Source organism: Mizuhopecten yessoensis, unplaced genomic scaffold, assembly GCF_002113885.1.
Source record: "Mizuhopecten yessoensis strain PY_sf001 unplaced genomic scaffold, ASM211388v2 scaffold11125, whole genome shotgun sequence".
NCBI lineage: Eukaryota > Metazoa > Mollusca > Bivalvia > Pectinida > Pectinidae > Mizuhopecten > Mizuhopecten yessoensis.
This window is the reverse complement of record NW_018408892.1, coordinates 196,140-219,390: the sequence shown is the minus strand read 5'-3', so window position 1 is coordinate 219,390 and position 23,251 is coordinate 196,140. Positions and strand designations below refer to the sequence as shown.

At 39.6% G+C, this 23,251-nt stretch overlaps 1 protein-coding gene across 10 annotated transcripts in view; it reads left to right on the top strand.

Annotated features, from left to right (window-relative positions):
- LOC110466201 (H(+)/Cl(-) exchange transporter 3-like) overlaps positions 1-23,251 on the top strand; it is a 73,837-nt gene that overhangs the window by 18,580 nt on the left and 32,006 nt on the right. For 9 of the 10 annotated variants that reach the window (XM_021522567.1, XM_021522563.1, XM_021522571.1 and 6 more), the window contains exon 3: positions 23,001-23,219. In XM_021522567.1, the coding sequence (XP_021378242.1) occupies positions 23,001-23,219 (219 nt within the window). Of the gene's footprint in view, positions 1-3,347; positions 4,033-23,000; positions 23,220-23,251 lie in introns of those variants that run through there. The other variant, XM_021522572.1, reaches the window with a different exon arrangement.

Sequence of the window (23,251 nt, the reverse complement as noted above, 5' to 3'; positions counted from 1 at the left end):
TTCTTGTTATCGGTATTTCTCAAGAAGTACAAGAGGGATCTTTCTCAAATTTTATATGCAGGTTCCCCTTGGTCCTTAGCTGTGCAGGGCATTTTTTTTGAGACTGATTGGATAAACAACACGGCCGACAGGCAGCCATCTTTGATTTTGATATTGAAAGTTTGTTATCGCTATTTCTTGGGAAGTATCAGAGGGATCTTTCTCAAATTTTATATGTAGGTTCCCCTTGGTCCTTAGCTGTGCAGGGCAACTTTTGAGATTGATCGGATAAACAACATGGCCGACAGGTAGCCATCTTGGATTTTGATAGTGTGGGTTTGTTACCGCTATTTCTCCGGAAGAACTAGAGGGATCTTTCTTAAATTTTATATGTAGGTTCCCCTTGGTCCTAGCTGTGCAGGGCAATTTTAGAGACTGATCGGATAAACAACATGGCCGACAGGCAGCCATCTTGGATTTTGATAGTGAAAGTTTGTTATCGCTATTTCTCGGGAAGTACGGGAGGGATCTTTCTCAAATTTTAAATGTAGGTTCCCCTTGATCCCTCGTTGTGTATGTTATATTTTGAGACTGATCATAAAAACAAAATGGATTAAAAGAAGAACTAAACAGATCTTTCTCATATTGCAATGATCGATTCTATTTCTTTCACATTAAGTACTGTACTAGTAAATATGTGAAATGACAAACTCACTTTGAAGGTTGGCTTTCATACACATCAGTATTAAGTTTAGATCAAAAGTTACCTCAAGGTGCATTTACTGTTAACATGACTCGATCAAACAGATTAGAGGAAAGAAGAGAAAAGATCGAACTGACAAAGAACTAATGAAGATGGTACAAAGGTGGGCGCCAAGATCCCTCTGGGATCTCTTGTTACTTTTTAATTCATTCAACAAATACATTTCATCGGTCGTTTCTGTTCTGTTGCCTAGCTACTAGCTGTATCAGCAGGATTTCGCTAAGAGGCGAGCTTGAAGCCATATTGTTTTGGTTTGAAACGGGGCGTGGCTTACGTGCGATGGTAGGAGCTTAACACGATTGATCATGATTTTATCACAGATTAGAACATAGTCCGTATCCAATCAAAACACCCATTGCAAACGAATCATGTTAGAATGATTGTTAGTACAGTGTATATCTTATTATTTATGATTCATATTTTGCTTTAGGATCCCCGTACCACTGCCAAAAATTGAAACTATGCATTCAAAACATTTTTTCTGCAAGACTATACAGCTTTGATCAATCAATTCTGATAAAATGAATAACATAACTAAAAGAAACGCTATAAATAATATAACCAACTCATGATCATTAGCTACCTGCAGGTCAACGGAGGGGTCCTGACCCAACATCTGCTACAGTATATATCCAAACGGAAGTTAAGGGGAGGTAACACTGAATATACAAAAAAAAAACTCATGATCATCAGCTACCTGCTGGTCAATGTAGGGGTCCTGACCCAACATCTGCTACAGTATATATCCAAACAGAAGTTAAGGGGAGGTAACACTGAATATACAAAAAACCAACTCATGATCATCAGCTACCTGCTGGTCAATGTAGGGGTCCTGATCCAACAACTGCTACAGTATATATCCAAACGGAGGTTAAGGGGAGGTAACACTGAATATACAAATCCTTAAAGATGAAATATATAAAGTTATACTATTGTTTTCTCTAATCCAAATGTCAGTTGTCATTAAGAATTAGTGGTAAAGGATCCAAAGTTATTGAAAAATGCATATTTACAGTGTGTATACATACATGTACAGCAGCACATCTGGGAAAATATGTTTGTAATCAATTAGGCTTGCTAGCCTAGCTTCATTGCCAACAAAAAAGTATCCATCCTTATTCAAAACAATGATAAAAACTGACTTTTCTTTTTTTTTTCTTTGTAGTTTTCAGTTTGATTATTTTATTAACTGTTATACCAGATGGTGGAGCAGTCATTTTTGCACATATAAGGCCTAGCTTGCTTCTTCATATGATGACCACTGACTTCTGTCAGGTGACAGACTAACCGACTTAACAGGAAACTGTTGGGGATTTTCTATCAAATTTTGGAATTGACGTTATTAAACGTTCATGGAGTTACAATTTCGTAACAACATTTTCAGGTGGTTGATGAATATTTATTTAGATTATGTTCATTATGGGAATGAAATACATGTGTGTATATATAATATAGAAAAATGAGAAGACCAAAAATAAAATGACAAATCTTCTAATGAATGAAGGTATTTCATATAGAAAATATCATCATACCTTAAGTATATGTAACCGTGAGTAACTGGTTGGATTTTACTGAATTTATCACATACTATCTCCCTATGGCTCTGAAGTTTTATTTCTCCTACATGTATTTGTGGCCACTCTATATATATAGCTAGAATAGGTTATAATTATCACCCCTGAGTTCTGAGTGACTGAAGCACTGATGACAAAGTTACAACATGACAAGTTGGAACTATAGGTCTGATAATGTTTACTGTTGCTTTATTGATCTACAACAAATAGTATGTCAGTGCTATAATAAACCATTCTTTTTGTAATGGAGAAACTTTGTCATTATGCATTAACTTTAGCATTGTGAAACATGATTTGTCCCAGGGAAACATCTGATCATGTTTCCCTCCCACGTGTGAAATTTGATCAATGAGCAAATGAAACAATTCTGATGATAATCAAACAAATGTAAGTTTATATAATGGTGAAACCTGTTGATACGATTACTTTGATCTGGCCTAATTAGCCAAAGTGGATAGGGGGGAAATATCCAATAGGTTAAATTTCAAAGTTTAAGACAGATTATAGCGGTGTAAATATTGGTACATGATAAATATTTTTAGGTAACAGCTGCATCAGAAACAAGTGTATTATACCTGTTTGTGTATAACTTATTACAGCTGGTGCAGTATTATGGTAAAACCTTTGGATGAGGTAGCAAACTTACCACGATAGTCCAACAGATGGACATCTGGTACATATATATATACTGTAGTTAAACATTACCTATAAGGACTGGTTGCCAGGAGTTGCATTATTTGATCTTTTGACAACTGTTAACTTGGATATGGAAAATTTTCTAGGATCAAGTTTAAGGGTGAATAGGAAATTCCCCTAAAATTAATTTTTCTTGTTTCTGTACTGTTAATCAAAACAAAAACAAGGAAGTTTTTCTAATCTGATGGATACAGCAAAAAGTTTTAAGTGTGTGGTCATTTAACACTTACAGACAGGATGCAAGTTTTATTGATATCAACATTTCAAGAAAACGTGAAACAATCTAAACTAATTAGTGATATGTATGTGTACATTGCATGTCATGTTTGCTGTGATATAAACATGTTGTACATGTGATATATAAATGGCCATAATTGCAGTTTATTGGTGTGGTATATATGAGTAATGGTTATTGTGATATTTGTGACGATTTGATTCAAACTCCGGCAAATCAGGGAACTCCGAAAGTTAGAGTATTGTGATAGACATGATTTGTACCTGAATGTGTGATATACTGGATTATTGCGATATATAGACAGGATGAATGCAATAGACAAGATTATTGTGATTTCTGCGATTGACTCGATTATTTTGCGATACAATTGATTACCGTTTTGTGATAAAAAGGTTACTTTTATAGACTGATAAACTGAATGATAATGATCATTGATAACTGCAGTAGACTGAATTATTGTCATAAACATAATTCCTGTGATTGACCGGATTTTTTCACATGTACATGTAACACGCATCATGAACACTGCGATAGTCGTGATTATTGAGACAGAGTTTAGATAAGATTATTCGGATGCACATGATTGCCTGGTTTTTGTGACGGATGATCAGAAGTAGACACAAATTTGTTTTTGTGAAATAAAAAAGTGACAGTGGTGGCCGTCATGGATGACAATTGCAAGAAAAAGTGGATATCAGACGGGTATGGGTGTGCTGGTCAGTATGACATGCTGGATGAACACACGCCTATTGCTTCCTACCTCAAGTCTACTACCTTATCTAGAGGTACAGTACTAAATGTATATTATTATATATTTACATTTCGTTCGATTGTAGAGCCCTTTGGTAGACCTTCCGACCAGAAACGGTGTCGTAAACCAACGACAAGTACCATTTATTACACGTAAAGATTTGACGATGTCTGGTCAAGAGGGAATATGGTTTTGCAATTATCCGCATTCATTACAGAATTACTCATATGATCAAAATATGCTTTAACCTTTTCACCCCTGTGTATCTTTAGTAGACTCTTCTGTGCATTGATCTGGAGAAATCCATAATGGTCTGCAGGGGTGAAAGGGTTAATTCATTCAAGTTCATATTTGTATGAGATTAATGAAAATCATTGTAAAGTTTTGAATTTAATTCAGCAGAATCTCACTAAAATGACAACTTTTAGACTTGTTTCAAAATGTATATGAAGTAGAAACTTGTTTAAGATCATTACATACGTATTTGTAAATAAAATATATATTAATCTTTGAGGAGAGACAATCGTGATATTGAGTATCTCGCTAATATTTGTTCTAACACAAGTATACATTGAAACTGCAACAGTCATACAAGTTCACCAATGTTACATATGAAACTGTACTGAGAAAATTGGTGAGCAATTATAACGCGCATGCCCATCCGTTTTGTCTTTAATGGGATCTCAGCCTTTGTTGACTTGGCTAGTAAAGTTTCATGGTCGCCCCAATCGATATTGAATTTTCGCCAGGACAGGTTCAGAATCGACTCTTTAGTTTATCCAATCTGTTTTAATTATCATGCACATGGGAACTAATGGTAGATGTTTGTATCAGTCTATCAGCCTCAAAAACCCCACCTGCATTTTCATGAACTCGGAACAAACCCTCAGACATATGGCATGGGTGCCTTGATCATGAAGAACCCTGCAAGTTTTTACGCCAGTTTCAAACAAGCACTAATTATGTACTGTTGACCTATGATTCACACTTATTTCGTATGCAGAGTTAGAAGTGATATTGTTCAAAATTGGGAGATAATGTATGCTTTGTTGAAGCACTGCTCTTTTGTCCTGAGTACCTAAACTTTTAAGTTTAAATGTTTACTTATGTTGCGGAACTGGACCTGGTCAATTGATGGCAACCAGGTAGGTTGATTGGTTATAGGAGGTCCATGTTTGGAGGTGCCCGGGTTCGAATCCTGGACTGCCTATTGCATTTTCCTTTCCTGTTACATTACGTGTCCAACTAAATATACTCAAGGAAGGCGGTATAGGGTCTTGTGTGTCTTTGGGGTCAAAGATCTTGTTTAAGGAGAGAGGAATATAACAGAACCACACTGAATCAGTTGCTGGTGACCATGAGGTTGCAAAATTATTAGAGTTAGTTTTTTCTTAATTATTTAATATTCTAGAGACGGTGGCCAGTCTATCTCAAATGGTTAGAGCCTCTGTCGAGAGTGTGGGAGGTTCTGAGTCCAAATCCTGGTCTGGCTATTGCATTTTTCTTTTCCTGTTACGCTTGCAACTGTCAATTGTGTGTGTATTGCAATAGGAATATGTTAAATTTAACAGACGTTTAACTATGATAGAACATTGAAATGATAAATTGTTACTATCATAATTCCAAACATTTTTCTAACATTCAAACAAAATTGATCACTTAAGATATTCATGTGAAAGATGTTTCAAAGCATCGGATCATTTTGTTTTTTATTTTCCAAAGTTTAATACATTTACATTTTTGTATAATTTATTTAGCAATTGTTTTTCAATACACTTATTTAAAGATAAAATATAGATATCGTTAAATTAATCTAATTAGTATTGTTAACTGCTAGACTGACTCCCTGTACACATCTATATGATTTATTTAACAATTGTATATTAATACATACATGTATGCTTATTTAAAGATTTAAAATTAAAATACAGATATTGTTAAATTAATCTTTATAGTAAATGTTATCTGCCAGACTGACTTCCTGTCATGTTTACTGCTATAATACTGGTATAATTTATGTTATCTATTAATTATATCACTTGATAGATACATCATAAATCAGACAAATTTGATTTGTATCTTTTTAGAGAAAGTGGTGTCAAATAATTACCTAATTTAAAAATGAAAGGGGAATACTGGAGCAATATATGTTGGATGTGATACTAATAACATCAAGCCCAATAATGTTATTTTTTTATTGCCTTGCCCCTGTGTGTGATGATAACTAAAAGCCAAGTGAGGGCTAGCGATGTGGCAGTGTTTACATGGAAGTGACAGGAGACCATCCTTTAAAGAAGTTCACCAAACATTAAGTGGTCCTTACTGCTCTATCTGGCCATCAACAGTGTCCTGTCTCTGAGCTATCTGGCCATCAACCCAGCGTCCCCTCTCTGAGCGCGGCTTTCTCCTGCATTTATTGTGCCATAGAAACGTTAATGAAAACCAAATAACTGTGAATGCGGAAAACATTTCATGCGGAAGTTGTATTGCATCATCAACGTCTCAACTTCAGACGGTCGCTTTCAGTACTTGATCAATGCTTTTTTTCTTCTATTTATGGCCGGGGCATCTGTATAGTGCTGTTGATAATACAGTTTAATTTTCTCTCATTCTGCTGATATTTGCAGAAAAATATTTTTTCATTTGAAGAGATTTTATTTAGTAATTAGTTTGAATCCAGTGCAGAAATATTGGTTTTCCAAATATAATAAAAATTGGAGTTACGCATGCAATTGTTTCAGAAATCAGCAAAAAGAAACATGAGAATATGGTAATTCATATGCATTAATTGGTCCATATCAAATGTATTGGCGTTACAATGCAAAAAACAAGGATATCAGTTTCCAGAATTTTGTTCGGATGTATGATGTGGACTCCGGTATGTCTGTGTAAACATGATACAAACGTTTTACATATAGATGGCATATTGGCAGGGGGATCTGTAGCTGTATGTCTGTAGGAGTAGCCGCCACAGTTAAAGCCAGGAAACTGACCAGTCTGTGTATTGACCGCACCATCCTGACGTACAGATCTGTCATAATGACGGGCGACATTTGATGTGTCAACCGCACACAACAGATCTCCCAATCACAAGTTTATTGAATGACTAATAGCTTTGCTTGATCAATCTCATTATGCCTCTTGAATTTTCATTGCGAAAAGCTTACCAAAACCAGGAGGAGAAAGATGGCTGCTAGTGCCAGGGACGGTAAACTCAGCTGTTCACATTTACATACATATTGCTGCCCACATGATGTCGCTTCTACGGCCCAATGATGCTTTCCTTAGGCCTTCTGTTTTAGAATAATTGTCAACGAAACGCCATGTTTTTTTTTGCCATCGTACAGAAGCACAACATGTATGAATATTTCTAAGGCTCTGAATAAATATTCAGTCCAGCCACAGTCGTGTCATTTCTATGTTTTCACATTATTACTGTATGGTAAAATTGTATGCAGGAGTGTAATTTTATGGAAAACAAAATTGTATTGAGCGTATCCGGAACACAAAACATTAGTTTGTGTATGAAACTAGAACAACTCATCTTTATGATCACTGTCAATGAAATGTATGCAACAGTAATTGTCTTATGAAGTGTCCCCTACAGTAGCTGTAATTGTGTCCCTACAGTGACTGTAATTTTAAATTGTGTCCTTACAGTGACTTTATATGTGAAGTGTCCCCACCAGTGACTGTTGTGAAGTGTTCCCTACAGTGACTGTTATGAAGTGTTCCCTACAGTGACTGTTATGAAGGGTTCCCTACAGTGACTGTTGTGAAGTGTTCCCTACAGTGACTGTTATGAAGTGTTCCCTACAGTGACTGTTATGAAGGGTTCCCTACAGTGACTGTTGTGAAGTGTTCCCTACAGTGACTGTTGTGAAGTGTCCCCTACATTGACTGTTGTGAAGTGTCCCCTACAGTGACTGTTATGAAGTGTTCCCTACAGTGACTGTTATGAAGTGTTCCCTACAGTGACTGTTGGGACTGTCCCCTACAGTGACTGTTGTAAAGTGTTCCCTACATTGACTGTTGTGAAGTGTCCCCTACAGTGACTTGATGTAAAGTGTTCCCTACAGTGACTGTTGTGAAGGGTCCCCTACAGTGACTGTTGTGAAGTGTCCCCTATAGTGACTGTTGTAAAGTGTTCCCTACCGTGACTGTTGTGAAGTGTCCCTTACAATGACTGCTTTGAAGTGTCCCCTACAGTGACTGTTGTAAAGTGTTCACTACAGTGACTGTTGTGAAGTGTCCCCTACATTGACCGTTGTAAAGTGTCCCCCACCCTCTACACTGCTACAGTGACTGGTGTTTAGTATCCCCTACAGTGACTGTTGGGACTGTCCCCTGCAGTGACTGTTGTACTGTTATGAAGTGTTCCCTACAGTGACTGTTGGGAAGTGTTCCCTACAGTGACTGTTATGAAGTGTTCCCTATAGGGACTGTTATGAAGAGTTCCCTACAGTGACTGTTGGGACTGTCCCCTACAGTGACTGTTGTGAAGTGTCCCCTATAGTGACTGTTGTAAAGTGTTCCCTACCGTGACTGTTGTGAAGTGTCCCTTACAATGACTGCTTTGAAGTGTCCCCTACAGTGACTGTTGTAAAGTGTCCCCCACCCTCTACACTGCTACAGTGACTGTTGTTTAGTATCCCCCACAGTGACTGTTGGGACTGTCCCCTACAGTGACTGTTGTGAAGTGTTCCCTACAGTGACTGTTGTGTAGTGTCCCCTACATTGACTGTTGTAAAGTGTCCCCCACCCTCTAAACTGCTACAGTGACTGTTGTTTAGTATCCCCCACAGTGACTGTTGGGACTGTCCCCTACAGTGACTGTTGTGAAGTGTCCCCTACATTGACTGTTGTAAAGTGTCCCCCACCCTCTACACTGCTACAGTGACTGTTGTTTAGTATCCCCTACAGTGACTGTTGGGACTGTCCCCTACAGTGACTGTTGTAAAGTGTACCCTACAGTGACTGTTGTGAAGTGTCCCCTATAGTGAGTTTTGTGAAGTGTCCCCTACAGTGACTGTTGAGAAGTGTTCCCTACAGTGACTGTTGTGAAGTGTTCCCTACAGTGACTGTTGTGAAGTGTCCGCTATAGTGAGTGTTGTGAAGTGTCCCCTACAGTGCCTGTTGGGACTGTCCCCTACAGTGACTGTTGTGAAGTTTCCCCTACAGTGACTGTTGGGACTGTCCTCTACAGTGACTGTTGTAAAGTGTTCCCTACATTGACTGTTTTGAAGTGTCCCCTACAGTGACTGTTGGGACACTTCACAACAGTCACTGTAGGGGACAGTCCCAACAAGTCACTGTAGGGGACACTTCACAACAGTCAATGTAGGGAGCACTTTACAACAGTCACTGTAGGGGACACTTCAAAGCAGTCATTGTAAGGGACACTTCACAACAGTGACTGTTGTGAAGTGTCCCTTACAGTGACTGTTGGGACTGTCCCCTACAGAGACTGTTGTAAAGTGTTCCCTACAGTGACTGTTTTGAAGTGTCCCCTACAGTGACTGTTGTGAAGTGTTCCCTAAAGTCACTGTTGTGAAGTGTCCCCTACATTGACTGTTGTGAAGTGTTCCCTACAGTGACTGTTGTGTAGTGTCCCCTACATTGACTGTTGTAAAGTGTCCCCCACCCTCTACACTGCTACAGTGACTGTTGTTTAGTATCCCCTACAGTGGCTGTTGGGACTGTCCCCTACAGTGACTGTTGTGAAGTTTCCCCTACAGTGACTGTTGGGACTGTCCCCTGCAGTGACTGTTGTGAAGTGTCCCCTACAGTGACTGATGTAAAGTGTTCCCTACAGTGACTGTTGTGAAGTGTCCCCTATAGTGAGTGTTGTGAAGTGTCCCCTACAGTGACTGTTGGGACTGTCCCCTGCAGTGACTGTTGTGAAGTGTCCCCTACAGTGACTGTTGGGACTGTCCCCTGCAGTGACTGTTGTGAAGTGTCCCCTACAGTGCCTGTTGGGACTGTCCCCTGCAGTGACTGTTGTACTGTTATGAAGTGTTCCCTACAGTGACTGTTGTGAAGTGTTCCCTACAGTGACTGTTATGAAGTGTCCCCTACAGTGACTGATGTAAAGTGGTCCCTTCAGTGACTGTTGTGAAGTGTCCCCTACAGTGACTGATTTAAAGTGGTCCCTTCAGTGACTGTTGTGAAGTGTCCCCTACAGTGACTGATTTAAAGTGGTCCCTTCAGTGACTGTTGTGAAGTGTCCCCTACAGTGCCTGTTGGGACTGTCCCCTGCAGTGACTGTTGTGAAGTGTCCCCTACAGTGCCTGTTGGGACTGTCCCCTGCAGTGACTGTTGTACTGTTATGAAGTGTTCCCTACAGTGACTGTTGTGAAGTGTTCCCTAAAGTGACTGTTGTGAAGTGTCCCCTACATTGACTGTTGTGAAGTGTTCCCTACAGTGACTGTTATGAAGTGTCCCCTACAGTGACTGATGTAAAGTGGTCCCTTCAGTGACTGTTGTGAAGTGTCCCCTACAGTGACTTGATGTAAAGTGTTCCCTACAGTGACTGTTGTGAAGTGTCCCCTTCAGTGACTGTTGTGAAGTGTCCCCTACAGTGACTGTTGTAAAGTGTTCCCTACAGTGACATTTGTGAAGTGTCCCTTACAATGACTGCTTTGAAGTATCCCCTACAGTGACTGTTGTAAAGTGTCCCCCACCCCCTACACTGCTACAGTGACTGTTGTTTAGTATCCACACCAGTGACTGTTGTGAAGTGTCCCTTACAATGACTGATTTGAAGTGTTCCCTACAGTGACTGTTGTGAAGTGTCCCCTACATTGACTGTTGTGAAGTGTCCCCTACAGTGACTTGATGTAAAGTGTTCCCTACAGTGACTGTTGTGAAGTGTCCCCTACAGTGACTGATGTAAAGTGTTCCCTACAGTGACTGTTGTAAAGTGTCCCCCCCCCCTACACTGCTACAGTGACTGTTGTTTAGTATCCCCACCGGTGACTGTTGTGAAGTGTCCCTTAAAATGACTGCTTTGAAGTGTCCCCTACAGTGACTGTTGTAAAGTGTCCCCCACCCCCTACACTGTGAAGTGTCCCCTACAGTGACTGTTGGGACTGTCCCCTACAGTGACTGTTGTAAAGTGTTCCCTACAGTGACATTTGTGAAGTGTCCCTTACAATGACTGCTTTGAAGTGTCCCCTACAGTGACTGTTGTGAAGTGTCCCCTACAGTGACTGTTGTAAAGTGTCCCCCACCCCCTACACTGTTACAGTGACTGTTGTTTAGTATCCCCACCGGTGACTGTTGTGAAGTGTCCCTTACAATGACTGCTTTGAAGTGTCCCCTACAGTGACTGCTGTGAAGTGTCCCCTACATTGACTGTTGTGAAGTGTCCCCTACAGTGACTGATGTAAAGTGTTCCCTACAGTGACTGTTGTGAAGTGTCCCTTACAGTGACTGTTGTGAAGTGTCCCCTACATTGACTGTTGTGAAGTGTTCCCTACAGTGACTGTTGTAGTGTTCCCTACAGTGACTGTTGTAAAGTGTCCCCTACAGTGACTGTTGTAAAGTGTCCCCCACCCCCTACACTGCTACAGTGACTGTTGTTTAGTATTCCCACCAGTGACTGTTGTAAAGTGTCCCTTACAATGACTGCTTTGAAGTGTTCCCTTCAGTGACTGTTGTGAAGTGTCCCCTACATTGACTGTTGTAAAGTGTCCCCACCCCCTACACTGCTACAGTGACTGTTGTTTAGTATCCTCACCAGTGACTGTTGTAAAGTGTCCCCCACCCCCTACACTGCTACAGTGCCTGTTGTAAAGTGTCCCCTACACTGACTGCTTTGAAGTGTCCCCTTCAGTGACTGTTGTGAAGTGTCCCCTACACTGACTGCTTTGAAGTGTCCCCTACAGTGACTGTTGTGAAGTGTCCCCACCAGTGACTGTTGTGAAGTGTCCCCACCCCCTACACTGCTACAGTGACTGTTGTAAAGTGTTCCCTACAGTGACTGTTGTAAAGTGTCCCTTACAATGACTGCTTTGAAGTGTCCCCTACAGTGACTGTTGTGAAGTGTCCCCTACAGTGACTGTTGTGAAGTGTCCCCTACATTGACTGTTGTGAAGTGTTCCCTACAGTGACTGATATAAAGTGTTCCCTACAGTGACTGTTGTGAAGTGTCCCCTACAGTGACTTGTTGGGACTGTCCCCTACAGTGACTGTTGTAAAGTGTTCCCTACAGTGACTGTTGTAATGTTCCCTACAGTGACTGATGTAAAGCGTTCCCTACAGTGACTGTTGTGAAGTGTTCCCTACAGTGACTGTTATGAAGTGTCCCCTACAGTGACTGATGTAAAGTGTCCCCTACAGTGACTGATGTAAAGTGTTCCCTACAGTGACTGTTATGAAGTGTCCCCTACAGTGACTGTTGTGAAGTGTCCCCTACATTGACTGTTGTAAAGTGTCCCCCACCCCCTACACTGTTACAGTGACTGTTGTTTAGTATCCCCACCAGTGACTGTTGTAAAGTGTCCCTTACAATGCCTGCTTTGAAGTGTCCCCTACAGTGACTGTTGTGAAGTGTTCCCTACAGTGACTGATGTAAAGTGTTCCCTACAGTGACTGTTGTGAAGTGTCCCCTACAGTGACTGATGTAAAGTGGTCCCTTCAGTGACTGTTGTGAAGTGTCCCCTACAGTGACTGTTGTGAAGTGTTCCCTACAGTGACTGTTGTAAAGTGTTCCCTACAGTGACTGTTGTAAAGTGTTCCCTACAGTGACTGTTGTAAAGTGTCCCCCACCCCCTACACTGCTTCAGTGACTGTTGTTTAGTATCCCAACCAGTGACTGTTGTAAAGTGTCCCTTACAATGACTGCTTTGAAGTGTCCCCTACAGTGACTGTTCTGAAGTGTCCCTTAGGTACAGTGACTGTAGTTGTGAAGTGTCCCCACAGTGACTCTTCTTGGGACTGTTTTGGTGAAATGTCTTATTTTTAGGACCTTGATGGTATAACATCCCTGTCATTTACCCTTATTATGTGATATTCCCTGTAGTGGATGTACTGGTGAAATGTCCCCTAGACTTGGCCCTGACTGTATTGCCTCCCGTTTATCTACCCTGACTATGGAATGTCCCCCACAGTGGATGTACTGGTGGAATGTCTCCTAGAGTGGGCCCTGACTTTGTTGCCTTCCCTTTATGGGCCCTGACTATGTGATGTCCCCCACAATGGATTGTACCAGTGGTGTGTCCCCTAGAGTGGGCCTTGACTGTGCTGTGTCCTCCCCAGTGGATGTATCAGTCTCCTAGAGTGGGCCCTGACTGTACATGTGTTGCTTCCCCTTTATGGACCCTGACTATTTGATGTCCCCCACAGTGGATTGTACCAGTAAAATGCCCCAAAGAGTGGGCCCTGACTTTGTTGTGTCCCCCACAGTGGATTGTAGCAGTGGAATGTCCCCTAGAGTGGGCCCTGACTTTGTTGTGTCCCAACAGTGGATTGTACCAGTGGAATGTCCCCTAGAGTAGGCCCTGACTTTGTTGTGTCTCCCACAGTGGATTGTAGCAGTGGAATGTCCCCTAGAGTGGGCCCTGACTTTGTTGTGTCCCCCACAGTGGATTGTAGCAGTGGAATGTCTCCTAGAGTGGGCCCTGACTGTGTTGTGTTCCCAACAGTGGATTGTAGCAGTGGAATGTCCCCTAGAGTGGGCCCTGACTTTGTTGTGTCCCCCACAGTGGATGTAGCAGTGAAATGTCCCCTAGAGTGGGCCCTGACTTTGTGGTGTCCCCCACAGTGGATTGTACCAGTGGAATGTCCCCTAGAGTGGGCCTTGACTTTGTGGTGTCCCCCACAGTAGATTGTACCAGTGGAATGTCCCCGAGATCGGGCCCTGACTTTGTTGTGTCCTCCACAGTGGATTGTACCAGTGGAATGTCCCCTAGAGTGGGCCCTGACTTTGTTGCCTCACCATTATGGGCCCTGACTAAATGTGACGTCCCCCACTGTTGACTGTTGACAGAACCCATTGATCTATTGATTAGCCATAGATTGCTGTGATTGGTCTCGTGATGACGGTGGCTGTACAACAGCACTTCTTTGTGAAATTGAGGAGATGCTGGTTAAAGCTGAAACACTCTGTTACAGTCATCCCTGTTAAACAAGACAAGGAATGAAACTATGGAAATCTTTGTAGAATACAGATTTCACTTACAAGGTTTCTGTTTCCCGTCGACGATATATTTCAAAGATTGTTCTCATCGCCAAATTAAAGTATAAAGAATGATAGAGTGCACTAATTCCTGAAGTAAACCAGATTTTCTTCAGAATGACGTGCTAAGAAGTGTTGTGTGTTGAAATCTAGAAATGATTTAAGCTTGAAAGTGATTAGGATCAAGGAATTTTTCAACAATGCATGGATTACAAACATCACTATTGGGCAGAAACAAATTGGAAGATAGATTGATGTCTTAATTTTATGGAAGAAAAAGTCATTTAAGTTCACGAATGTGAAACCTAATCTCTGCACTTGACAACGTCATTTTAAAATGGAATGGTTTAGTCGGTGTTCGTTTCTCCTGAAAAAGGAAACGTGGTAGAGAGAAATGCTGGTATTTAATGGATCATTTAAGTGGATTAATCATCGTAGATCATGGATTTATATTGTAGAGTGTTTGTCAAACATTAAACTCTTTCCAATCCAGGAAATTTGATGTAATTTATATTGGAGCTACATTATTACTCTCACCGACTAGTTTTGAGATGGAGAAGGCACATGGAACCATGTTTGCTCTCCAGGAAATGTACCACAAATGTGTGGATAACTACGAGGATTTGGATGGACCCAGGTCACCGGGGGACGATGGTACGGTATATATGTAAATTGTCCGTTGATGATATCGAGTGAATATTCAAGTCAGTTGTTTAATTGTAATGTTTATTAACCTATTGTGTTATTATCCTATAGTGTTTCATATTACATGGATGCATACTTGCAATGCCTCGATCAGTCTGTATTAAAGGATGAATATCAGTGCATGTACTACTGTCGAACGCAAAAGCTAAAAATAATGTGTTTTGGCGAAAATTACGACGAGCAATTGCAAAATTTTCAACTCTATTAAACTCTGTAGTGTACATCTTATGATTTTGTTAAAACTTATTATGGCATGCATGGTGCACATGGGAATTTGTACAAGTCATACAGATTCCAGAAAAAAATATTAGCACCAGTAATTAGACCTAATTTTCAATATTATGTATTGAAAATATTTAAGAAATAAGAAAACTCTATAGTATACACTGTAAATTGAATCTTGTTACATATATAATGTAGATTTTCAGGTTTTGTCTTGGGTGGGTATTTTGAGAACTCATTGCCATCACCTTATTTTGTAAAGAAATAGCCAACACATCAAAGCGTCTAAACCATGCATCCTTCCCCGTTTTAAGAATGCAGGATTCAATAAAATCATTTTTGTAACATTAATAGTGACTTAATACAGAAAATGAGGAAATAAAATTGTTTAAAAATTAACAGTTTTTCTGTTTTGAAGTTCTTGGATTTTCTTTGTTAAATTAGAAAGAAAAACATACCAAGGTCATTAATTGGGTCTAATTTTGACCTTTATGAAATAGGTAGGTAGGGAAAAAACTTGTATCTACATTTGTTATGTTAAATAATGCTTATTGTGCTTTTGTCATGTATGCAAAGTCACACATTCCTGAGGTCGGCAACAGCGCTGAATTAGGTGCTGAATTAGGTTGATATTAATATTTACAACACCCTATATACATAATTACAGGAGATCAGTCATTGATTATTTACCAAGTTACGAGCTGGCTCTGTAAGCACTTGATCGTGATCAGCTGCTCCAGACCGGTTAACAGCCCTAAGTTGTGTAACAGTTACAATCCCTACCGAACATACTCAGTTATCAGTAACATTATTGACTGTAATTACACTATAAGTTGAGCATGTCACCACAGTAAATATTCTGTAAAAGTTGTAAATACTCATCCAACCCACCAGCCCACAACCCCTGCCCACCGGCCGGTACACAATTAAAGGAGGGGTATTACATTTTTTTGTCACTCTGTCCATCTGTCCCACGTACTACTTACACTTTTGATTACTCTAAAGGCCATATCTTTTCAGATTTTTTTTTAAACTTCACACACATTTCCTTCAGACATATATCTTTTAGATTTTTTTTTAAACTTCACACACATTTCCTTCAGACATATATCTTTTCAGATTTTTTTTAAAACTTCACACACATTTCCTTCAGGCATATCTTTCAAAAGTTAGAGTTCTAATAGCTAGGACTTCGCCATGACCATTGAAGTCTCTCTTTCATTTGATGCCCCTGCAACAAAGAGTTTGGGTCCATCTTGAGTACCACACTAATATATCAAATAAAGGTCATTAACCCTTTCACCACTGTAGACCATAATGAACTCATCCATATCAATGCATGGAAGAGTATACTCAAGTTATATAGGGGTGAAAGGGTTAATTGAGACCTTTATTTTCAACTTTACCGACTTTGGTTAGCAGCGTTTAGCGTTTTTCCATTTATAGAGAAGTGGGGGCTTATGTAGGTTGTATGTGTACTATTATTTTAGTCTTAAGTTACTATGATGGGGAAACCTAAAAACAAACAGCAGTAGATAATTCTGACTCATTTAGTTTGTCTTTGAGTCCTTGGGGCTGTTGTCACAATTAAATGGTGGTCGAGATCATTTGTTTTTGTGATGAAAGTATACACATGTCATATATATCACGACAACTTAAAGCAAACGAACATCTTCAAAACAGTTTTTACTTAGTTTTGTCAGTTTTAAATGTTACGTGATACTTAAGAATATAGTTGCTGTTCTATACCATTTATAATGTACATGGATCCCATGGTGTGATCCTGTTCCATTTATATTGTACATGGATCCCATGGTGTGATCCTGTACCATTTATATTGTACACTGATCCCATGGTGTGGTGCTGTACCCTTAATGACATATACTGATCCCATGGTGTGATCCTGTACCATTAATGACATACACTGATCCCCTGGTGTGGTGCTGTACCATTAATGACATAAACTGATCCCATTCTGTGGTGCTGTACCATTAATGACATAGACTGATCCCATGGTGTGGTGCTGTACCATTAATGACATGCACAGACCCCATGGTGTGATCCTGTACCATTTATATTGAACACTGATCCCATGGTGTGGTGCTGTACCATAAATGACATACACTGATCCCATGGTGTGATGCTGTACCATTTATATTGTACACTAATCCCATGGTGTTGTGCTGTACCATTAATGACATACACTGATACCATGGTGTGATCCTGTACCATTTATATTGAACACTGATCCCATGGTGTGGTGCTGTACCATAAATGACATACACTGATCCCATGGTGTGATGCTGTACCATTTATATTGTACACTAATCCCATGGAGTGGTGCTGTACCATTAATGACATACACAGGCCCCATGGTGTGATCCTGTACCATTAATGACAATCACTGATCCCATGGTGTGATCCTGTACCATTAAGGACATACACTGCTCCCATGGTGTGATCCTGTACCATTTATATTGTAAACTGCTCCCATGGTGTGGTGCGCATGCTGTACCATTAATGACATACACTGATCGTGCTGTACCATTAAGGACATACACTGATCCCACGGTGTGATCCTGTACCATTTATATTGTAAACTGCTCCCATGGTGTGGTGCGCATGCTGTACCATTAATGACATACACTGATCCCCTGGTGTGGTGCTGTACCATTAATGACATACAATGATGCCATGGTGTGATCCTGTACCATTTATATTGTCCACTGATCCCATGGTGTGGTGCTGTACCATAAATGACATACACTGATCCCATGGTGTGATCCTTTACCATTTATATTGTAAACTGATCCCATGGTGTGGTGCGGATGCTGTACCATTAATAACATACACTGATCCCATGGTGTGGTGCTGTGCCATTAATGACATACACTGATCCCATGGTTTGGTGCTGTACCATTAATGACCTACAATGATCCCATGGTGTGATCCTGGACCATTTATATTGTAAACTGATCCCATGGTGTGGCGCGCATGCTGTACCATTAAGGACATACACTGATCCCATTGTGTGATCCTGTACCATTTATATTGTACACTGATCCCATGGTGTTGTGCTGTACCATTAATGACATACACTGATCCCCTGGTGTGGTGCTGTACCATTAATGACATAAACTGATCCCATTCTGTGGTGCTGTACCATTAATGACATACACAGGCCCCATGGTGTGATCCTGTACCATTAATGACAATCACTGATCCCATGGTGTGATCCTGTACCATTAATGATATACACGGATCCCATGGTGTGATCCTGTACCATTTATATTGTCCACTGATCCCATGGTGTGGTGCTGTACCATAAATGACATACACTGATCCCATGGTGTGATGCTGTACCATTTATATTGTAAACTGATCCCCTGGTGTGGTGCGGATGCTGTACCATTAATAACATACACTGATCCCATGGTGTGGTGCTGAACCATTAATGACATACACAGACCCCATGGTGTGATCCTGTACCATTTATATTGGACACTGATCCCATGGTGTGGTGCTGTACCATAAATGACATACACTGATCCCATGGTGTGATCCTGTAACATTTATATTGTAAACTGATCCCATGGTGTGGAGCTGTACCATTAATGACATATACTGATCCCATGGTGTGGTGCTGTACCATTAATGACATACACTGATCCCATTCTGTGGTGCTGTACCATTAATGACATACACTGATCCCATGGTGTGGGGCTGTACCATTAATGACATCAACTGATCCCATGGTGTGGGGCGCATGCTGTACCATTAAGGACATACACTGATCCCATGGTGTGGGGCTGTACCATTAATGACATACACAGACCCCATGGTGTGGTGCTGTACCATTAATGATATACACAGACCCCATGGTGTGGTGCTGTACCATTAATGACATACACAGACCCCATGGTGTGGTGCTGTACCATAACAGAATTTATATACATGATCCTATATATGTTGTTATTGACCTTTACTTTTAGATTCTGACCATTTTTACATAATTTGTTTCTACTTATAGGACCAATTTAATCAATTGACTATTTGCTGGATAATTTTTGTCCTCTTAGAATTTAGATTTCCTGTACTAGTTATATGGGTTCACATGGTTTCAATCTTTCGATAATTGTACAAGTGTATAGTTAGTGTAATAAATGCTATATTTTGTGTTATTTTGTTGATCAATCATCCATCTAAAGGAATTTTCATATTCCTGTGTGCCAGCTGCATGAACTTTATTTCACCTCCAACATATAACAGGATTTCATGCTCTTGTCTACCAATTCAGTGTCATCCTGTAATTGAATAAGTATGTACTTCATGATTCCTCATAGCTCCAAAGCTTAAGTCTACCACAGTTTCTGTCTTATTTCGAACGTATATAAAAAAAATTTTACACCCTATGCTTTCTACCTTCCGTCACCTTGAACATTTAAAGATTATGTTCATGCTCCATTCTGCCATTTTCTGTAACCTTGGACATTCTTGCTTAGCATTCAAATTCTTTCTTTCACATTTGTTTTGTTCATCTAAAGAAATTCTAACATCCTGTATGCACCATTTTCTGTCATCTAGTTGATATTTCTTTAGAGATTCTTTAAGCTCTTTTTAAATCAGTAGAGCTGCTTTATTTCTCCCACAGCCATATAGCATATATTAAGTACACGTGGCATGTTTAATCGTCTCATAAAATTAGCATCCTTTTTCATTCCCATTTATTACTATAAAAGAAAATCCTGTTAATCTGTAGAAATATCTTTTACAAGTTAAATCTCGCATCGATCATGCATCAGTTTCATATTAGGAAAAAAATCGGTCTCTGTGTGGAGTTTGTATGAGAAGCACAGGATTGATTCTGTATATGTGTTTGTTATTTAAAACATTTATCAATAAGACAAAAATGTCTGAATTCCTTTAGACTGGTGACAATACACATGGTATTGATTGAAGGCATTTAGGTACCAATAATCAATGTAGGAATGAGATCGGATAAGTGGGTTTGTGGTGTTGGAGGAAATGAGCACACCGAGGTTCAGGAGTGTCTGCTGGTAGCTATAGCTGTATAGGGTCCACAACACTGTCGCTATATATGCATGAGAATACATGTGAACTTAAGATGCGATACAGACAAATTGTAATACGGACCATTCCTGTATATAATTATTGGGTTTTATACTGACCCCATTACGATAATGTTTAATACTGTCAAATTGATCGAGCTGTCAAGTAATTTGCAACACATGTTAATTAGCAGCTATTGATTTCAGCTGTATGGTTAAATAGCTAATATTAATCTATTACTAATTAAATTACTAGCACAATACTTCCATTGTGATGATGTGAAATACATTGATATTTTCAGCTGTACAGTGTTTGCAAGACCTACCTATAACTATATTATACGATATAATCTTTGAAATGACAAAAACGATATACTTTAAACTTTTTCTGTTGTTGATACGTCACTATACTGTTTACTAAAACACTTTTGTCCTGTCAAATGTTCTTACTACATCGGTAAAACCAGTATATCAATTCAGTGTTGGCTGTACTGTGTTTGAAATTGACATAGCATTTACAAGACCTACCTAACTACATTATAAGATATAAACTTTGAAATGACAAAAATTTCCTACTTCTAACTTTTTCTGTTGTTGATACTGTCTGTGTACAAAAAAAAATGTGCCCTGTCAAATTTTTACCCTATGCCATGGAAATTCATGTTCATATAGTATTATTTTCATCCTTCACATTCAGGTACTATGCATAGTATGTTGTTTTGTAAAGTTTGCTTTGATATAATAAAGTGCCGTGATTACAGAGAGCCAAAAATTTGAAAGTTGCAATTCTGCGAAAATTTCTTGGTACATATTTATACAGTACATGTATTTGTAAAGGTAAGGTATTTTAAAGTTAACTCATTCACCCCTGAAGACACATTTGAACTCTAACTTTTCACCATGGTCAACCATGATCACAACCATGGTTGGTATGCGGTTAGGAGCACATTAAAGCATGTCTAACCATGATTTAACCATGGTTAGACATGGTTAACCACGGTAACCTTAACCACGGTAACCATGGCCATGGTCACATATTGCCAGGGGTCTTCCAGTTCAAAGGTGCAAATTGTTCATTAATTGAAATTTCAGGGGTGAATGAGTTAAAGCAATAGAAATAACATGAAGCTAAACTGAAGTATAAATATCACTTCAATTTTGTGATGCCTATTTTATTAGTTTCCTGTTCCTGAGATGATTGTGCTGTTGTGATATGACTAATGATATCATTAGATATCACAATAACAGTCCATGTTGTGGGCTAAATTCACTTATCATTCGTCCATCATAGAAACCAGGGGATATTAATGTTTGCATCCTGCCTGAAATCTCTGTCCAAAGTTCTCACACAGGCCTTATGTCTAAGCCGTTCAAACATCTATACTGTCACATTATAAGGGAAATGAAATCACTGCATCAGTTATAAAAGTAAAGAAGAGTTCCAAAGCTTAGAGTTATCTCCCTTCTATATCATTTAAAGATAAAGGAACTAAAAGAGTTTTTTTCTGGCTTTGAGTAACTTCCCCCATCAAGTTTTTCGTTGGCCTTAAATTTGCAACCCATAAATTGGACACTCATTCTGGTGTTGTGTATTTACAACTCTTTGATGACATAACATTTTTGAAAAAATGTGACATTAGTTTCATAAATCTCATCTAAAATAGAAACAGTTGTAAGAGGATTCATCACATAAACCAAATGCCTTGCAAAATTTTGCAGAGAAGAAACATTTTCATAAGCTGACTTGAAATCTACGATATGATATTTTGAATTGAAGCCATTTTCTTTTGTGACTGCTGATGTGATTTAGGTGTTTATATGATTCTGTAACGTCTGCCTTCACTAGCTGGGATGAAGAAGTTGACGATGGACTTGATTCATATTGTCACCGCTGGGAATAAAATGCAAAATAGAAATAATTGCCTTGCAAATTTCTAAAAAGAACACGGCCTGGCTGTTCTGTCAGTTGACAAACATAGAAGTCTCCATTAAACAAGGACTGCTGGAAGGGACATAAAGATTCAGCAGCAGCATACGAGGAGGGAAATTAAGGAGAGTATAGGAAAGCACTGACAGAATGATAGTCGTCACTGGTTAGGGCACAGTGTGTCACATGAAATCAACTGGTAGTCGCTGTGAGTTCAAGTATGGTCAACTTTCTAGCTTACTTGTGCAATTAAAAACCACACACACCAAGATCAATTGTACTTGTGTTAATTTACCAAGAGATTCCATTTATATGTGGATATCTCAGTCTAGTATGCAAGAATACCTTTTCTATATAGCCAGCTGTCCAAAGGAGAGGATTGTTGACTGCTTAGTCACATTATCCAACTTGGTTAACAGTTTGATATTTGGGTCCATCACAACACCTGTTGACCCTAACCCCAGTCTATATAGCTGTATTGTATAGATTGTAAGTATGTGTAATTGTGTGTGGTCTGATTTAAACACATACATGCATTGATAAGAATGTCAAACTTGATGAGTTGTCAAACTTGATGAGATGCACAACCATTTCATATCAATACCGAATCTTCCTTATGATGCATGCATGGAGACATGATTTCAATCTAGAGCATACAGGCTTGCTCTGTTTAAGAGAGACTCTTGATTTTTGGCCCCTAAATTAAGCACTTCTAACCAGTGAATTTAATGCCAAAACTAACCTTATAATCAAAGATGGGGGATGCATGGTTTCAGATAAGACCAGTTTAGTTATAGCAAATACTGTAGTTATAATGATGAGTACTGCAAACCGGTCTGGCTACAGTTCAGATTCTTGTGAAAAATCCAACACTTCATGTAAATATGTATGAATTTCAGGTTCCACTAACATCATGGACACCCTAGAGGACCTTCCTCCTGGCATCGGCCAGTACGATGACTTCCACACCATCGACTGGTTGCGAGACATTGCCAGGGACCGCATGCGACACCGCCATATTATGAAGAAGAAACAGGAAGGGTTTCTGGAGAAGCTGAAGAGTGCCCACGACGCCTGGTCTGGCTGGGTGTGTGTGCTACTAGTGGGAGTGGCTGCGGGTACGTTCCACATCACAGTGCAGACTTCTGTT